Source organism: Prionailurus viverrinus, chromosome X (genome assembly GCF_022837055.1).
Source record: "Prionailurus viverrinus isolate Anna chromosome X, UM_Priviv_1.0, whole genome shotgun sequence".
NCBI classification, from domain to species: Eukaryota; Metazoa; Chordata; class Mammalia; order Carnivora; family Felidae; genus Prionailurus; species Prionailurus viverrinus.
Window position 1 is genome coordinate 23,616,198 of NC_062579.1, and position 13,552 is coordinate 23,629,749.

A 13,552-nucleotide genomic window follows, 5' to 3' on the forward strand; every position below is an offset into this window, starting at 1 on the left:
TGTCTTCCTAGATGCAGAAATCCAACAAACAATGAACGCCATGAGGGTCCTGGAAAGATACACAATGCAAGTCCGTATGGGGGATATATTATTGGAGGGGTGAGAGAGGCAGTGAGGGGAAGCCCACCGGATAAGGAGCGTGGCCACAGGTCGGGGGTTTTAAGAGCTAGAAGGTGGGCAGTGGCGGCAGAAAGCAATGGATGAATGGCAGTTTGCTTTTTCATCTTGAGGTGACGATACTCCCCGAGGGCACCGGTTCGCAGACATACCAAGCTGTCTAGATTCACAGGTTTTGGAGCCTTGGGCTAGATCACAGAGATGAAAGTACTCGAGTCCCACAAATTTGAGCAATTGCTCCTTTAAAGACTTGCCTGGTGGCATTTGTCTAAAGAAGGCACAGGGAGTTAGAAGTGATCATATGTAAAAGCCTTTCTCAACCAAGAGATCTGTGAGATAATAAATCTAACAGCAAAGTGAAAGTCCAATGATTTCTATTATCCTGACACCACACAGAATCCCAGAGTTTTACATCTTTGTCCTCCCTGCAGACAGGGTGAATTTTCTTTAGCCTTTTAATTTCTACACAGTTTCCTTTCTTCTGGGAACACCTTTTGCAGATGATACTGACAACCGGAATTGTCTCACTAATCTGCTCTGGTGGTGAGCATACGTGATTTCTGTGGCCGATGATGAAAAATAAGATGAGTGAACTCGTTCGCCAATGAGGCAAAGCCAACGAGCCTACTTTCTTGAACGCCGTGGCGTAAATAATATGGCCAGATACATGTACCCGTCGTATAATCGTGAAATTAAATGACTTGCTTTGCTCTTAAATTCTAGGCTCAAATATAAAATCAAAGCCTCTGAAACACATGCAACAAATCAAACACCACCATTAGCATTAATTCCTTTCAGCCCTCAATTAGGACTTCTTAATTATACTATTGCATTCATAGAGAGAGAGCATCTGTAAACGGAGCTCAACAGATTATCGCAGAAAACAGTTAGACACAGAATGACTCTAAGTGAAGACTCCTGGCGCTTTTCTACGTGTGCACGTGTATGCGCTCTGCATACCAATGACAAAGCTAGAAAGAAAACTCACCTGTTTTCTTCCTCAAGATCTGCTAGGATTCTCTCTAGCTCCCCTCTTTCCTCACTCTCTAAGGAAATCAAGATCTGGGCAGGACTACGAGGCTGGCTCAGGGGGGAGTCCTGGTTCAAACTTTGGCAGTAATGCTGGATTAACAAATGTTCATCATCTCTGGAAAATAAAATCAAAGGTTTTGGTTTTTTCCCCTCTTATTTTGTTCTGGGGGGTCAGGGACTCGGGTGTGTATTTAAAAATAGAAACATTTGCTCTTAACAAGTAATTAGACCCTTCTTCCTGTTTCTTAAGACACTTGCATACTTTTGAGGCTGCGATCTACCGTCTTATTGGTGAGTATTCAAAGCACCGCTTACTCAGATTTTCAAGCGAATGTGGCCTATTTACATGGGTAAAGGAACGGCAGGGTTACGGACACACTGGGACTCTGCGTTGCCCACTCAACCAACAGTTAACAAATATTAAAAGACAGAACAATGGCTCCAGCACTGAAGCCTGTCAAGAAAACCTGTTCACTGACCCATGCTATTGTTGATAATGACCAGGGGAAAAAATGCAGCCTTTACCATCATAAGTATGTTCTTAAGGGGAAGACAAAGTAACCAAAAAGGGTTGCTTTGGTAAGTCGGTTTGAACTTAAAAAGCCATGGAGGCAAGACGGTAACAATAACGAACCTGTAGACAAATGATGGTTTCACTCAATTATTGTTCAAATAGAAAAACAAAAATTCGAAGGGGAAAAAAAGCCATTAGGATGATTAACTCAAAGAAGCCTGAACAACTTATTCTTTGGAACAGCTTTTAAGGACTGATCCTCAGGAACCAAGAAGCAAAAGGCTCACAATTTGGGGAAGCAACTGCGGTGTCTCCGTAAAACTAGAACTCTTTAATACACGGGAGAAATCATTTTCCAAATGTATTGCTGCTAGCTCTTTGGAAGCCTGTGTGCCTCTAAGTTGTAAGAACCTCGGTTCTATTCTCAACGAGAGGCTAAAGCCCTTTGTTTCTGGTTAGACAGCAGGATGATATGTTAATATCCCCCTAAGTCTTCTGAGTTGAAAAACAGTTCAGGTATTTAGGCAAAAATCCTCCTGCCCGAAATGATTTTGGTCTGTCAAGCCAGGTAATTGGCTGAGAAGTGAAAAGTGGACTACAAACAATTACTGGGTGTTAAGAACAAACATTTACGTGAAGTCACCCAATGCACCAAACCACCTCCCCAGACCTGCCCCCAAAACATCAGGATTTTATCACCTAACACGGAGTCAAAATGGATTTTATGTCCTCAGAAGGAGCTAAAGCTAAATTTCATTTAAAAATTGTAAAAGGATGTTTCACTACCCAACTTACCCTCCCTTTTCCCAAATTCTGGAATTTTATTGCTAGAACGTCCCATGTTTAATTACAACAGAGCTACAATTAAGTTTCTCTTACTGTTCTCTCAGGCAGCCACTGGATGGCGGCCATTATGATGCGGCTACAACTTGAATTAATTTCATATCAAAATCGGCGACCCAAAGAAGCAAACCATCCAGGCCGTTTACGTCTGGTTGATTCTTTGGCCACCTGTTTTCCTGTCAGTGGATCTCATATCGTAATCCTACTGATACTTATCCCCGTGGATGAGAAAGAGAACATACCACAGTTACGAATGGGGAAAAGATGGGTCTGGTTTTAAGTAACTCAGTCATAAACAGATGACTGACTGTCGACTTGATTCACCACTCACCTTTGAAAGTGATCGCCTTTATCTACCAGATGACTTGTTCTCACGTCTTCAATAACCGATTACGTATAAATGCCACTCGGGTACTATTTCCCTCAGCCTAATCCTCGTAAAGGCCCTTGCCTCATCTGAGTGTGACCGGGAGGTGCCACACCGACAGAGTAGACTGACCCCTCATTCTTCCCTTTGTCTAGATTCTCCATGACAAAGTGGCGAGACATCTGTAACTTACCAAAGGCATCACTGTGCTTTGACTAGATTTTTTTTTTTTCTCTCTCTCTCTCTCAGGTATCCCTTCAGTTCGCAGGTCCTTATCTTTTCCTTCAGATTAGCGTCTTCGTCAGCTCCCTCCACCTCAGGCCCTTGATTCACGCACTATTTCTGTGTGTTCCTCATTGTGAACACTTCCCTTACTCGGAAATGAAGCCTCTGTTTCCCTGCCATAGCTGTGTGCTTCTCCTTGACAGGCCTGGCTTATCATCCCACTAAAAAACTTCGACCTAAATCTGAGCTCCTGCTTCTGAAACCCTTCGCAAGGCTGCCTCGCCTTATTTGGCTAGCGAAGATGCTACCACTTTGGATCTCTGAAGGAAATTACCCAACTAACCTGCCGGATGGGAATACCCATCCAACTGTACCAAGGTTGGATGTCCACTCCCCCTGAGTGGAGGAAATACCACTCAGCCGTCACTTTAAAAATTAATACCCAATCCCTTTAAATATCTGGCAGGTTCCGTCAAAGGTTAAGCATTTAACACAATTTCCATATTTGCACCTGGGCAGCCTGTGACGGTCTGATATTAAATAAGAGTAAGGCAAACTGGTTTTGCGACTCTGGGATTGCCAGTAAGGCCACCTCTTGGATGAGCTCCTTCCCTGTCAGGTTGTTAAGAGTCAAAGAAAAAAAGCAAGTGAGCGGTTCCTTGAAAGAGCAAATGACTATCACGCTAACTCCTATCTTCTGCGCTACCCTACCTCTAAAGCCCTCAAAGCAATTTCATCGTCAGGAACATTTCGTAAAAAGAGACAGGATACTTACATGCTCTCATTAGGAGAGATGCTATCATTTAGATAAGATCCATTGCTGTTTTCCATTTCTGCTAGCCTGATAAAAAACGTAAAAGCTCATTAAAACTTATGTGATTTCTTAGAATCTATTCAAGACCTAATCGAACATTCCTGAAAACTAAAGGATAAATCATGTCAAGAAGAGAAAGGACTCCTTCAAATTAAAGGATGTGTGTGTTGCCCTAACCTCTGGAGGCAGTGAGTGGTGGACCACAGCTAGTTAGCGGCTTTACATTTACGCTATAAATTATAAGGGAAGTTGTATCTGGTAGGTTTTTCTTCTTCACAGATCGATCTTCCTGGCACTGAGAAAAGGCCTTTGTTTTTACAAGAAAAGCTTCCCTAACAACAAATACACTCTACTCCTTCTCTACCCCTGGTATTTTTAGGGCAATTAAAGCTTTCCCCTGATGACAGACTTATAGAGCTAGTTCGTGCTTCCCGCGGTGGATAAACACGTTAGCGGTTGGAATATTGAAAAAGGACGGACTCACAGTAAGCTCTCTTAACAGTCTGCCACCAAGTTTTACCTTTAAAAAAACCTCCTTCCCCTGAGACAATCGTAAACACTTTTTACCACTAAAAAATAAAAAAAAGTTAACCAAACTCTTACAGACTTATTTAACGAGCAAAAGATATCTTACAGTTAGCAAATGAGTTTTTAGGTATAACAATGATCTGAAACACAAACAAGGTGGGACACAAAGGTGCGAGGATTAGGAAAATTAATTATTCTCTTCTTTACAGCGTATCAGGGAAATAAACACACAGACGGAAAGCCAACGCCTTCATATTCTCTACGGAACGCAGTATTGCTGCTTCACTTGGGCATGTCTGGTCTAGCGGTTTTCTAAGGTCAGATGATTTCTCAGCCAATTTATGAAACGTGCGCGGTATGCAAAACATAACAAAGCTATCAGAAAGGTTTAAAGGCCAGGGTTAGGGGGAGATTGTTCCGGACCAACGTTCTTACTGGTGTCCGAGAACAACATGCAGTGCAATGGCATGCAAGTTAGAGGGCAAGTTGATTAGTAGAAGTCAGACAAGATTGGGGGGGAAAAGAAAAGATCTGTTGCAAATTATTATCGGTTAGCTTTCCTTGGTTAGTTATTTCAATCAATATTTGCCTAGCATTCAACTAGTGTCATACCTGCTAGCATAATGTTCAATGCGTGAATGAGTATCATCGTGTGAAAGCTGAGGGGACGAGGCGGGCCTATAAGGCAGAAAATGTGATTAGTCACAGATACCATCCATTAATGGAAGAAAAAAAAAAAAAAAAAAAACCCCACCACAGTCACGTTATATACATGGCCTAGAATGCTCTCACTCTAGCTCTCTGGATAAGGTACCCATTTAGTTTTTCCTTTATCTCCGATATCATCGAGTGTCTTAAATCCAAGCTGGAGAAGTGAACTCTCCCACTTCTACTTCTTTCAGAAGCCATAAAAAAGAGATCGGAATCTTCTCTGGAGAGCTTCCATTAGAGAAAAGGCTGGGGGAGACCATCTCTCTGGGGCACTTTCCTCCTCCCTTGTTAGTTTCTCACACGCTACGGTTCTGAGACTGTGTTGGCACTAGGCGGTCAAAAACGTTCAAGAGTTTACACCCATGCCATTTACTAGCTGCTCTCTCACCGAATGGAAATTCTACGTGCGCCTAGTACCCTCTCAGTCAACAATCTGATTCTGAAGAGGCCAGGCCGGTCCGGGACCTCTTAAGAGTCCACACCCCAAGCTATCTTGTTCTGTGCAGTTCTGTGAAGAAGCAATATATCCACCAATTTAGTAGCAGGACTCTATTACTACTCCATAAAATAAAACTGAAGGACCCAAAATGATATTGTGATGTTTTAAAAAAAAAAAAAAAAAAAAAAAAGAACTGAATTCTATAAAATGTCACAGTATCTGAAATGTCTATTACAAGAGAAGAAAACAAGAGGGGAGGATTATATACTTTGGGGCGTAAAGCCCTTTTTTATTTTTATTATTTTTATTTTTTTAGCTCCAGAGACCAGGAGATTTGGTAAGGTTAACATTTTCCTCATCCTTTCCTATCAGATCTATTAATTATCCTCGAAGTTTTTATAGCACTTTTGGATTCACGTTAGGAAAAAAAAATCCATCTGTTCTGAAAACCAGTTTGGACTTGGGCTTTTTTGTTTTCATTGGAGTAGGACAAAAGTTCTCTTCCATTTCTGTCCTGACACAGAAAGCCCTTAGGTAAAGGCACGAATCCAAAAGTCAACAGTAATCTATTCAGTGAGGACTGGTTTAGCCCAACGTCCAAACAGCATTAAATGACTTGGTCGAAACACTAAGAATAGGTTTGTTTTTCCTTACACTAAAAGAAAAAACCATGTAGTTATGTAGGCTGACAGCGAAAATGTACGAGAAATCCCTATTTCTTAAAGACACGCAAACCTAAGATGATGCCAACACGGTATAGCAAACAACTAGGGAACGGAGGGCTTCCCTGTGGGGTGAAGGCCTTATTTATGGAACCTGTGTTGTCTAGGTCCAGTGTCCCCATAATCCAATTGGCACTGGACGACCGAGAGGTTTCAAACTGTCAGGAGGAGACAGGGAGGACTACCCGATTTACTAGGCAGATCCAAAGATTTTCATGTGAATCTTCACTCTGGTTTTGTAGAGTTCATCTGCTCGTTCCTTAGAAGCCTGCCATAGCGCAGTATTAGAAACATGCTAGCTAACGTTTGTTTCAAAATACTCACTGCAGGTCAAGAGAGTTTAGTACTTGGATTATTCGGTTTATGAGCCCCGTCTTTTGGAACAAACTCGTTTTTCATGTACAGACTTCTTACGAGCTGAAAGCCCACCATGAAGGAAAACGGCTGTTTTCTCTTCTGATAGTGGCAGGCTGGGTAGTGCATAGAAGAACACCTGACACCTTTGAGCTAGGCACTACACAGCAAGAAAACTGGGCATGGAAATCCAAAACACTTCAATAAAATCTTACACAGAAAATATTATGCAGCACTTTAATCCTTAACCTTGAGGCTAATTCCATGTTATTTTTCTTATCAACGTTCGTAGCACCTAACACAGCATGCCTAAGCACAAGAACTCATAATAATCAGAAATCTAAAAAGAAAAAGAAAAAAAAAAAAAGAGAGAGAAAGTACACTCAAGGAAGCACTCACTAACCAGCAAAGGAGCCAGGAGGGAGCACAGTTCAGAGAAGAATCATTTAAAAACCAAGAGTAAGTAAAAGTACAAAACCCCTCAGTCCAGAAACAAAACTAAATCCAAAGCCTTCCGAAACATTTTTCTGAGAGACGGGAAGAATCCCGTTCTCCCTTCCTGCTTCCTAAACACGAAACGATATACCCAGAAAGATTAGTCCCGTGATTATTAATGGCCAATTCCATCCCACCCACTACCCCTTTCTCTTCTGTGACAACCCCACTAATAACTTTTCACCCATTTAGGTTTCAAAGTGGACATGCTCCAAGAAGACTACCCGTCTCCTTTGTGGACGAACAATATAAAAGGCTTAGGCCAGATTTAGTTTTAAAGGTAATATGACAAATAGCGGGTAAACAAGGGCTTCCTCTAAAGAAAACGAGAAGGCGTGTGTCTCAGTGAACTTCCCAATTCGGTGATCCACATGAGAATCTGTTGACATCAGGGGCAATTCCTGCGAAATTCGAGCACCTTAGCACCTGGGTCTTTGCCTGAACAGGAGAGCTGGGCAATATATTTCATAAATTATGTATAATCCCAAGGGTAAAGACTTTAATAAAAATTGCTGGCATTAAAGAAAATTGGGACCGTAGCGTGCTGGGTTTTTCTTCCTCAAAAGTAGACTTTCCCACTATTTCTGAATAATCTAACAAACTTTTTATAAAAAGGCAAAGTGATTCTATGTTTCAGTCGTTAGAGGAAGATATTGTAGTAAAGAAGGTTATTAATTTTAAAGTTCTTCGAAGTTTAAGGCAAACACCCTCTACTTAAGACAGGTGACATTAAATTCACGGCCATGTTTTTTTCTCATTAGTTTATGTCTACAATAAACTTCTTCCCCCCCCCCCCCCTCTATTCAGGGAACTGTTAGCTATTCTTTGCCTACTATTTTCTGCTACCTCTATCCGTGCATTTTCAAAGTGATTCTTTAGCATCATTGTCTTTAGAATATTTCAAATGGCTAGAAGTTATTCCAGAGTACATCCGTTTGCTTATCAGGATCCGGCCACACTGAGGATTTCAGTCTCTCAATGTGTTTTGAAGTTTCTTATTTCAGAAAGGTTCAAACTTCTATAAACAAATAAACTACCCGGGTGAGGGAAAAACCATTACCTACCAAGAGCAAAAACCAGAAGTGAATCTAAGTCACTCCCCCGATGATTTAAAAAAAAAAAAAAATCAGGTATAGGTACCGTAGCTCAAAATTAAGGGGCACAATAACGCTGCTTTAACCAAGAAAGGGAAGCCTCACACTTCTTTGAGGCCAATAAAGACTTAAAATAAACCTCAATTAATAGCTTGCATTCATCACTACAGGATTTTTTAAAAAGGATATACTTTAAATTAAATTACATGGGGGAGCGATAAAAAAGACCCAATAAAAATAAATTGAGTTCTTCTAAATTGGTCATTTCCCTCTTCCATATAATAGAGCTGTCTGACTTTAAATAAATATTTTAATAAAGTACGCTTTGAAATACCAAAACTTTGTTATAAAAACTCCGCACGACAGAACTTTAAAACAATGCACGCTTTGTTTGCTAATAGGTAAATCACAGACTCCCCAGAGAGTTTTCTAATAACATTATAAACTCTGAGCTAAATCAATTATCTGTTGGTATCTAATATTAGTATTATTAATATACACCAATAGTAATAACCAAGTCGACAGTACACTTTCCTTCCAGTGTAAATGTCGAACTATTTATGAGCTGAATATTTAGTTCGGAGAGGAGAGCAAAATGAGTTTAGTTCCAAACAGAGAAACTCATGTATATAGAGATGAGTCCAGTAGCATGCACACGCCTCATGGAAATTATTCCATCAAAGTCAACATCACACTATAAAACAAATTCTCTTGATTTTTAATGGCCCACTTAGAAGAGGCCCTCAAGAATAAACCATCATCCTTTTGAAGGTCCACAAGTATTAACTCTCAAAAACTATGGCTAAAGAACGTTATGTATGATGTAATCAGAAGGCTCTTCCCTGCTTATAATGGAAGGCTATATAAACACGTCTCCCGGGACTGTAACTAACAACCCCTTCGTTTCTTTGATGATTGATTCCAGGCCAGGATTTCTGCCGGTTAAAACCTGACCAGGTGGGGACCTGAAAACCTCACTCTGATTCTCCTGATCTGTGGCGGATGGCCCTCGCAGCGTCTTATCACCGGAAGAAAAAAAACTGAAATGGAGGACGGGAACTTAATAGGTCTTTAAAACCAAACTAAACCAACAGAACAAAAATGGTCCAATCAAGCAAGCCAGCAGCACCCTTCAGCACAAGTACTCACGCAGAATCTACCGGCCAGAAGTTGATCAGAGTAACAGGACTGCAAAACAAAAAATGAGGTGGTGAAGAGAGACACAGGCAAACTCAGCCACAAACAAAGTAAACAAATCAAGAGAAATAAATAAATAAGGACAAAATAAAGTGCCGAGAAGTCAAAAAGCAATAAAATTCAGCCAATTAAGTATGAACCGTGAAAAGCAACGGCCAAAACGCAGGTGGAAAGTGAGGTGAAAGAAAAACAAACAACTGTGCGATTGCCATCAGATATGGAAAACACAAGAGAAGGCTGAATACAGGTGGAGGTATCGTCATTTTGATCACGAGAATCATTGCTACTTACTGTGAAGAAATTTCCTGGGACTCTATTTTCTTTCAAGGAGATAAAAGCAACTAAGCACGACCCCACAATCAGATACAAAAAAGACACACGCCTGGCGATTCGTGAGGGCAGAAAACCCCAACGCAAGGCTGGAATCCCTCATTTGTAAACCGTCCCACATTTCTTATCAGGGAAGCAGTAGCTGTCACGGAGCTGCTCTCCCTGGGAGATCCAGATTAAGTTTTGGAACAGGTAATTGGCATGGGACAACCGACACGGGAAAATGGCAATTGAACATCAGCTTGTTTTTCTCTTTCCAGCTAAAGTAAAATCTAAAGGAAGAGAGAGGAGAGACTGTTTGCATTTGGGAGCGAAGGAGGGCACTCGGCGGAGAGGAGCTCAAAGAGGCCTTCACCAGTACTCACGTTTCCATGTTGTCCCCCTCTAAGACAGTCTGCACAGGCAGGTAGCCCATTCGGGGATGCTTCGCAAAATACCTTTTGGTTCGAAATTTGTTTTTTAGTACCTTGGCAAAGTCACGAACATCTTCTCCCGATGTAGTCTGAAAGGGAAATTGTGCCGAGATCAGACACACCAGGGAATGAGGTCAAGGTAAAGGGGCCACTGCGGTGTTCTGCCTCGGGGCGCTCATTCTGTAACTTAGGAGACCGTAGGGGTCAAGAGCGAAGTCGGTGGACAAAAACCGGGCCGGGCCTAGCATTAACCGGTAGGGTGAACTTGTCCACCTTATTTACCTCTTGAAGGCTCAGACCGTCTGTCATGATGAAAAAACGAAGTCAAAGGAGCACCTCGTTTCTAAAGTCTTAAAGTTGACCTCAGGTTTGGCCACACTTCCTAGTACTTTAAGGAACGATCTGATCCACGCTGACGTCATGTTTCACCCCCTGAATCTCCCTCTCTTTCACGGCATGGCTCACTCTGCATCACTGAATACCTTTGCAAGAGGAATCAAAGTGAGAAAGACACTAGGAACCGGATCATGGCTCTATGATGGAAGACAGGAAAGTTCTAGAACAGAGCTTCTCAAACTTGGATGTGCGCAGCAACTACCTGCAGATCCTGCTACAATGCAGGTTGGATTTAACGAGGCAGGGGCAGGGCCCGAGTTGTTGCATTTCTAACAAGCTCCCGGGTCCGGCGGGGCCGATGAGTCCCAGCGGCTAGTGGTTCAGTAACATCGGACCGGCACCCAGATGTGTCTGACCACCCAGTCTATCTCCTTTCCATGTCACCGGTGATTTTTCCAAAGTGCTGTAAGCTACTGAACATTTCCTCAAAACGACATCTGAGGAGAAAGTTCCGTCTCATAATTCTAGAACACTGGGCAAATTACTTAAGGCCTCAGAGTACTCATCTGTAAAAAGGGTTTTTCTTTTTTTTTTTTTCTTTTAAGTAGGTTCCATGCCTAGCGTGGAGGCCAGCACAGGGCCTGAACTCATGACCCTGAGATTAAGACCTGAGCTGAGATCAAGAGTCGGACGTTTAACTGACCGACTTCCAGCTCAGGTCATGATCTCACAGCTCGTGAGTTCGAGTCCCGCGTCGGGCTCTGTGCTGACAGCTCGGAGCCCGGAGCCTGCTTCGGATTCGGTGTCTGCCCCTCTCTCTGCCCCTTCCCTGCTCACACTCCGTCTCTCTCTCTCTCTCAAAAATAAACAAACATTAAAAACAAAAACCAAAAAGGCAAATGCCTAGCATTAGTTAAGCAAGACTGGCCAAAAGCAGCGGATTCTAAATTCGAAGGAACCCACATTACCCCCTCCCCCCACGCCCCCCACGCCCCCCAGCATAAAACGTCTCCACACAACCGCTAGGGCGGGTAACAAAATACAGCTGAGAACGTCTTCTCGACAACCACCAAACAGAGATGAAAAATCTCTTCGTTCTTCCTGTGCTATTTGTGGAGTAACTTCGAGGCTTCATTCTGTGCCAGGCACTGCCCTATGCGCTAGGGATAAAGTAAATCTGGAGGCCCTTTGGCGGGGGGACCGTCTCGGGAACTTATAAATCACAGCTGTACACACCCTGTGCAACACGGTGCAAAAGTGCAACTCCTCCCAGGTGAACTAAGTGTCCCGCCAGGGAGGCATCTGACTCACCGGAGTGCAGTATTCCACCATGGGATAGTGCATTTTATGGCCTTTTGCAACTCGACCAGAAAAAAAGCAACTTTGGCAGATGTCATAGTTAAAGTGCTTCAGACTCCTGTACCTGGTTAAAACAAAAACAAAAACACACCCTTAGGCATTTCTTCACATCGAAGGCCCAAAGAACACTCTTTAATAAACCTTCCACACGCTCCTATTTCTGCAAACAGAATGCAGTGTTCATTAATCCCACAGGTAAGCGATTAACTTCCTGCATTCACAGTTCTCTGGTGCTTCTCCCACAGTATCAAAACATTTTGGCAGGAAGATTATCCCATAAACATATGGAAGGAGGGAAGATGATTTCAGCTCTTCTTTAAACTCCACTAGGAACCCTTTCAGATCAAGTAGGAAGACCAAACACAAGAATCTGGAAGAACTTCCAGGAGAAAGACATGGACGCGCTGCAGGCCCCCTACCCGTTCTGGGGACAAACGTTTCCTGAAGCAATTATTTTCCAAACAACGTATCAAGATAAAAAGCAATTTCCGCAAATAAAGGAAAAGTACACGAGAACCCTCGTTTAAAATTCATCTCGCCTCAATCACGTTTTGGGAACGACCGACACGATTCACCTCCAGGGAGTCGCGTGGCTGATCTCTTTCAGGTGCCTCTCTCCAGAAAACCCCGCCTCTCACCCACGCCTAAGGGAAGCCCCAAGGAAAGACAAAATCGGGGTGGACAAAAGAATCTGTCCTCTGTAAGGTGCCGGGGGAGGGGGGGGGCGCACACCCCCATTCTCGGTATACGGTACTGTTTCCTATTCTCCCTGCCTTTTGCTTTCTTAGAGAAGAACCCTAGACAATTCAAATAAACACACTCCTTCTGCCACATATGGGCAGGTGGGGGGAGAGCTACCTTTTTTAGATCCCAACCATCTTTGGAGAGGAGGAGGATAAGAAACAAGCGCCGAGTCCCCCAAATGATCTCCTTTGATAAGGGTAAAAGAATTAAACGCAAACCCCCTCTTCGGCCCTCCAGAGCCCTCCCCCGTCCATAAATCTCGCCAGCTAGGGAAGGTGAGGAAAGCGAGGTAGGAAGCGTAACGCCGTCCCCTGGGGCTCGCCCTCCACGTCCCCCATGGCACCGTTCTTACCTGCCAGAAACCAGGAAGGCAAACCGTTCCTTTGTGAGCACTGCCTACTCACTGTTGTCTACCTAGGCTTTAGAAACCTCTGAGGGTTTGTGTAAAACCTCTCTGTCAACACCATGAAGCATGGAAGGACAAACACCAGGGGTAAAAGAGTAGTGAATAAAAGAAAGCACACAAATGCTACAAAGTAGTTATTAGGAAACAAAGAAATAAAACAAGTCTAAGCATAACTAGAAAAAGAGTATTTACATAGCTGTTAGGGAGATTCTGAACGGGCAGAGACTATGTGGCTAGTTTACAACTTTATGGCTTATTCATCGCTATGGAAACCTTGATGTTGATCCAGATGTTTAAATACATCCTCATTTCAAAATGTGGGCTCGGGATTATCGTTGAGTAAGATTAATTCGCTTAAAAATAGCCCATCTCCCCAAACAGGTCAACAAGGCTGAGGATTTAAGAGCCAGTGGTTTTCTGTGACATTTTCCGAAGATCAGAATAATAACCTGCTATGTTTCCTATCTCTTTCACTTGTAAATTCATAAAGAACCTTTTCATTTTTTTTTTAG

General features: G+C 42.7%; 1 protein-coding gene across 18 annotated transcripts in view; it reads right to left on the reverse strand.

Moving 5' to 3' along the window:
- The window catches only part of DMD (dystrophin), a 2,022,811-nt gene that overhangs the window by 54,733 nt on the left and 1,954,526 nt on the right, over nt 1-13,552 (reverse strand). For 12 of the 18 annotated variants that reach the window (XM_047843142.1, XM_047843144.1, XM_047843153.1 and 9 more), the window contains 6 exons: nt 11,843-11,954; nt 10,148-10,284; nt 9,405-9,443; nt 5,053-5,118; nt 3,874-3,939; nt 1,106-1,264 (listed from right to left, as the gene is read on the reverse strand). In XM_047843142.1, coding sequence (XP_047699098.1) covers nt 1,106-1,264; nt 3,874-3,939; nt 5,053-5,118; nt 9,405-9,443; nt 10,148-10,284; nt 11,843-11,954 — 579 coding nt within the window. The remainder of the gene's footprint in view (nt 1-1,105; nt 1,265-3,873; nt 3,940-5,052; nt 5,119-9,404; nt 9,444-10,147; nt 10,285-11,842; nt 11,955-13,552) is intronic. The other 6 variants (XM_047843148.1, XM_047843143.1, XM_047843158.1 and 3 more) reach the window with 3 other exon arrangements.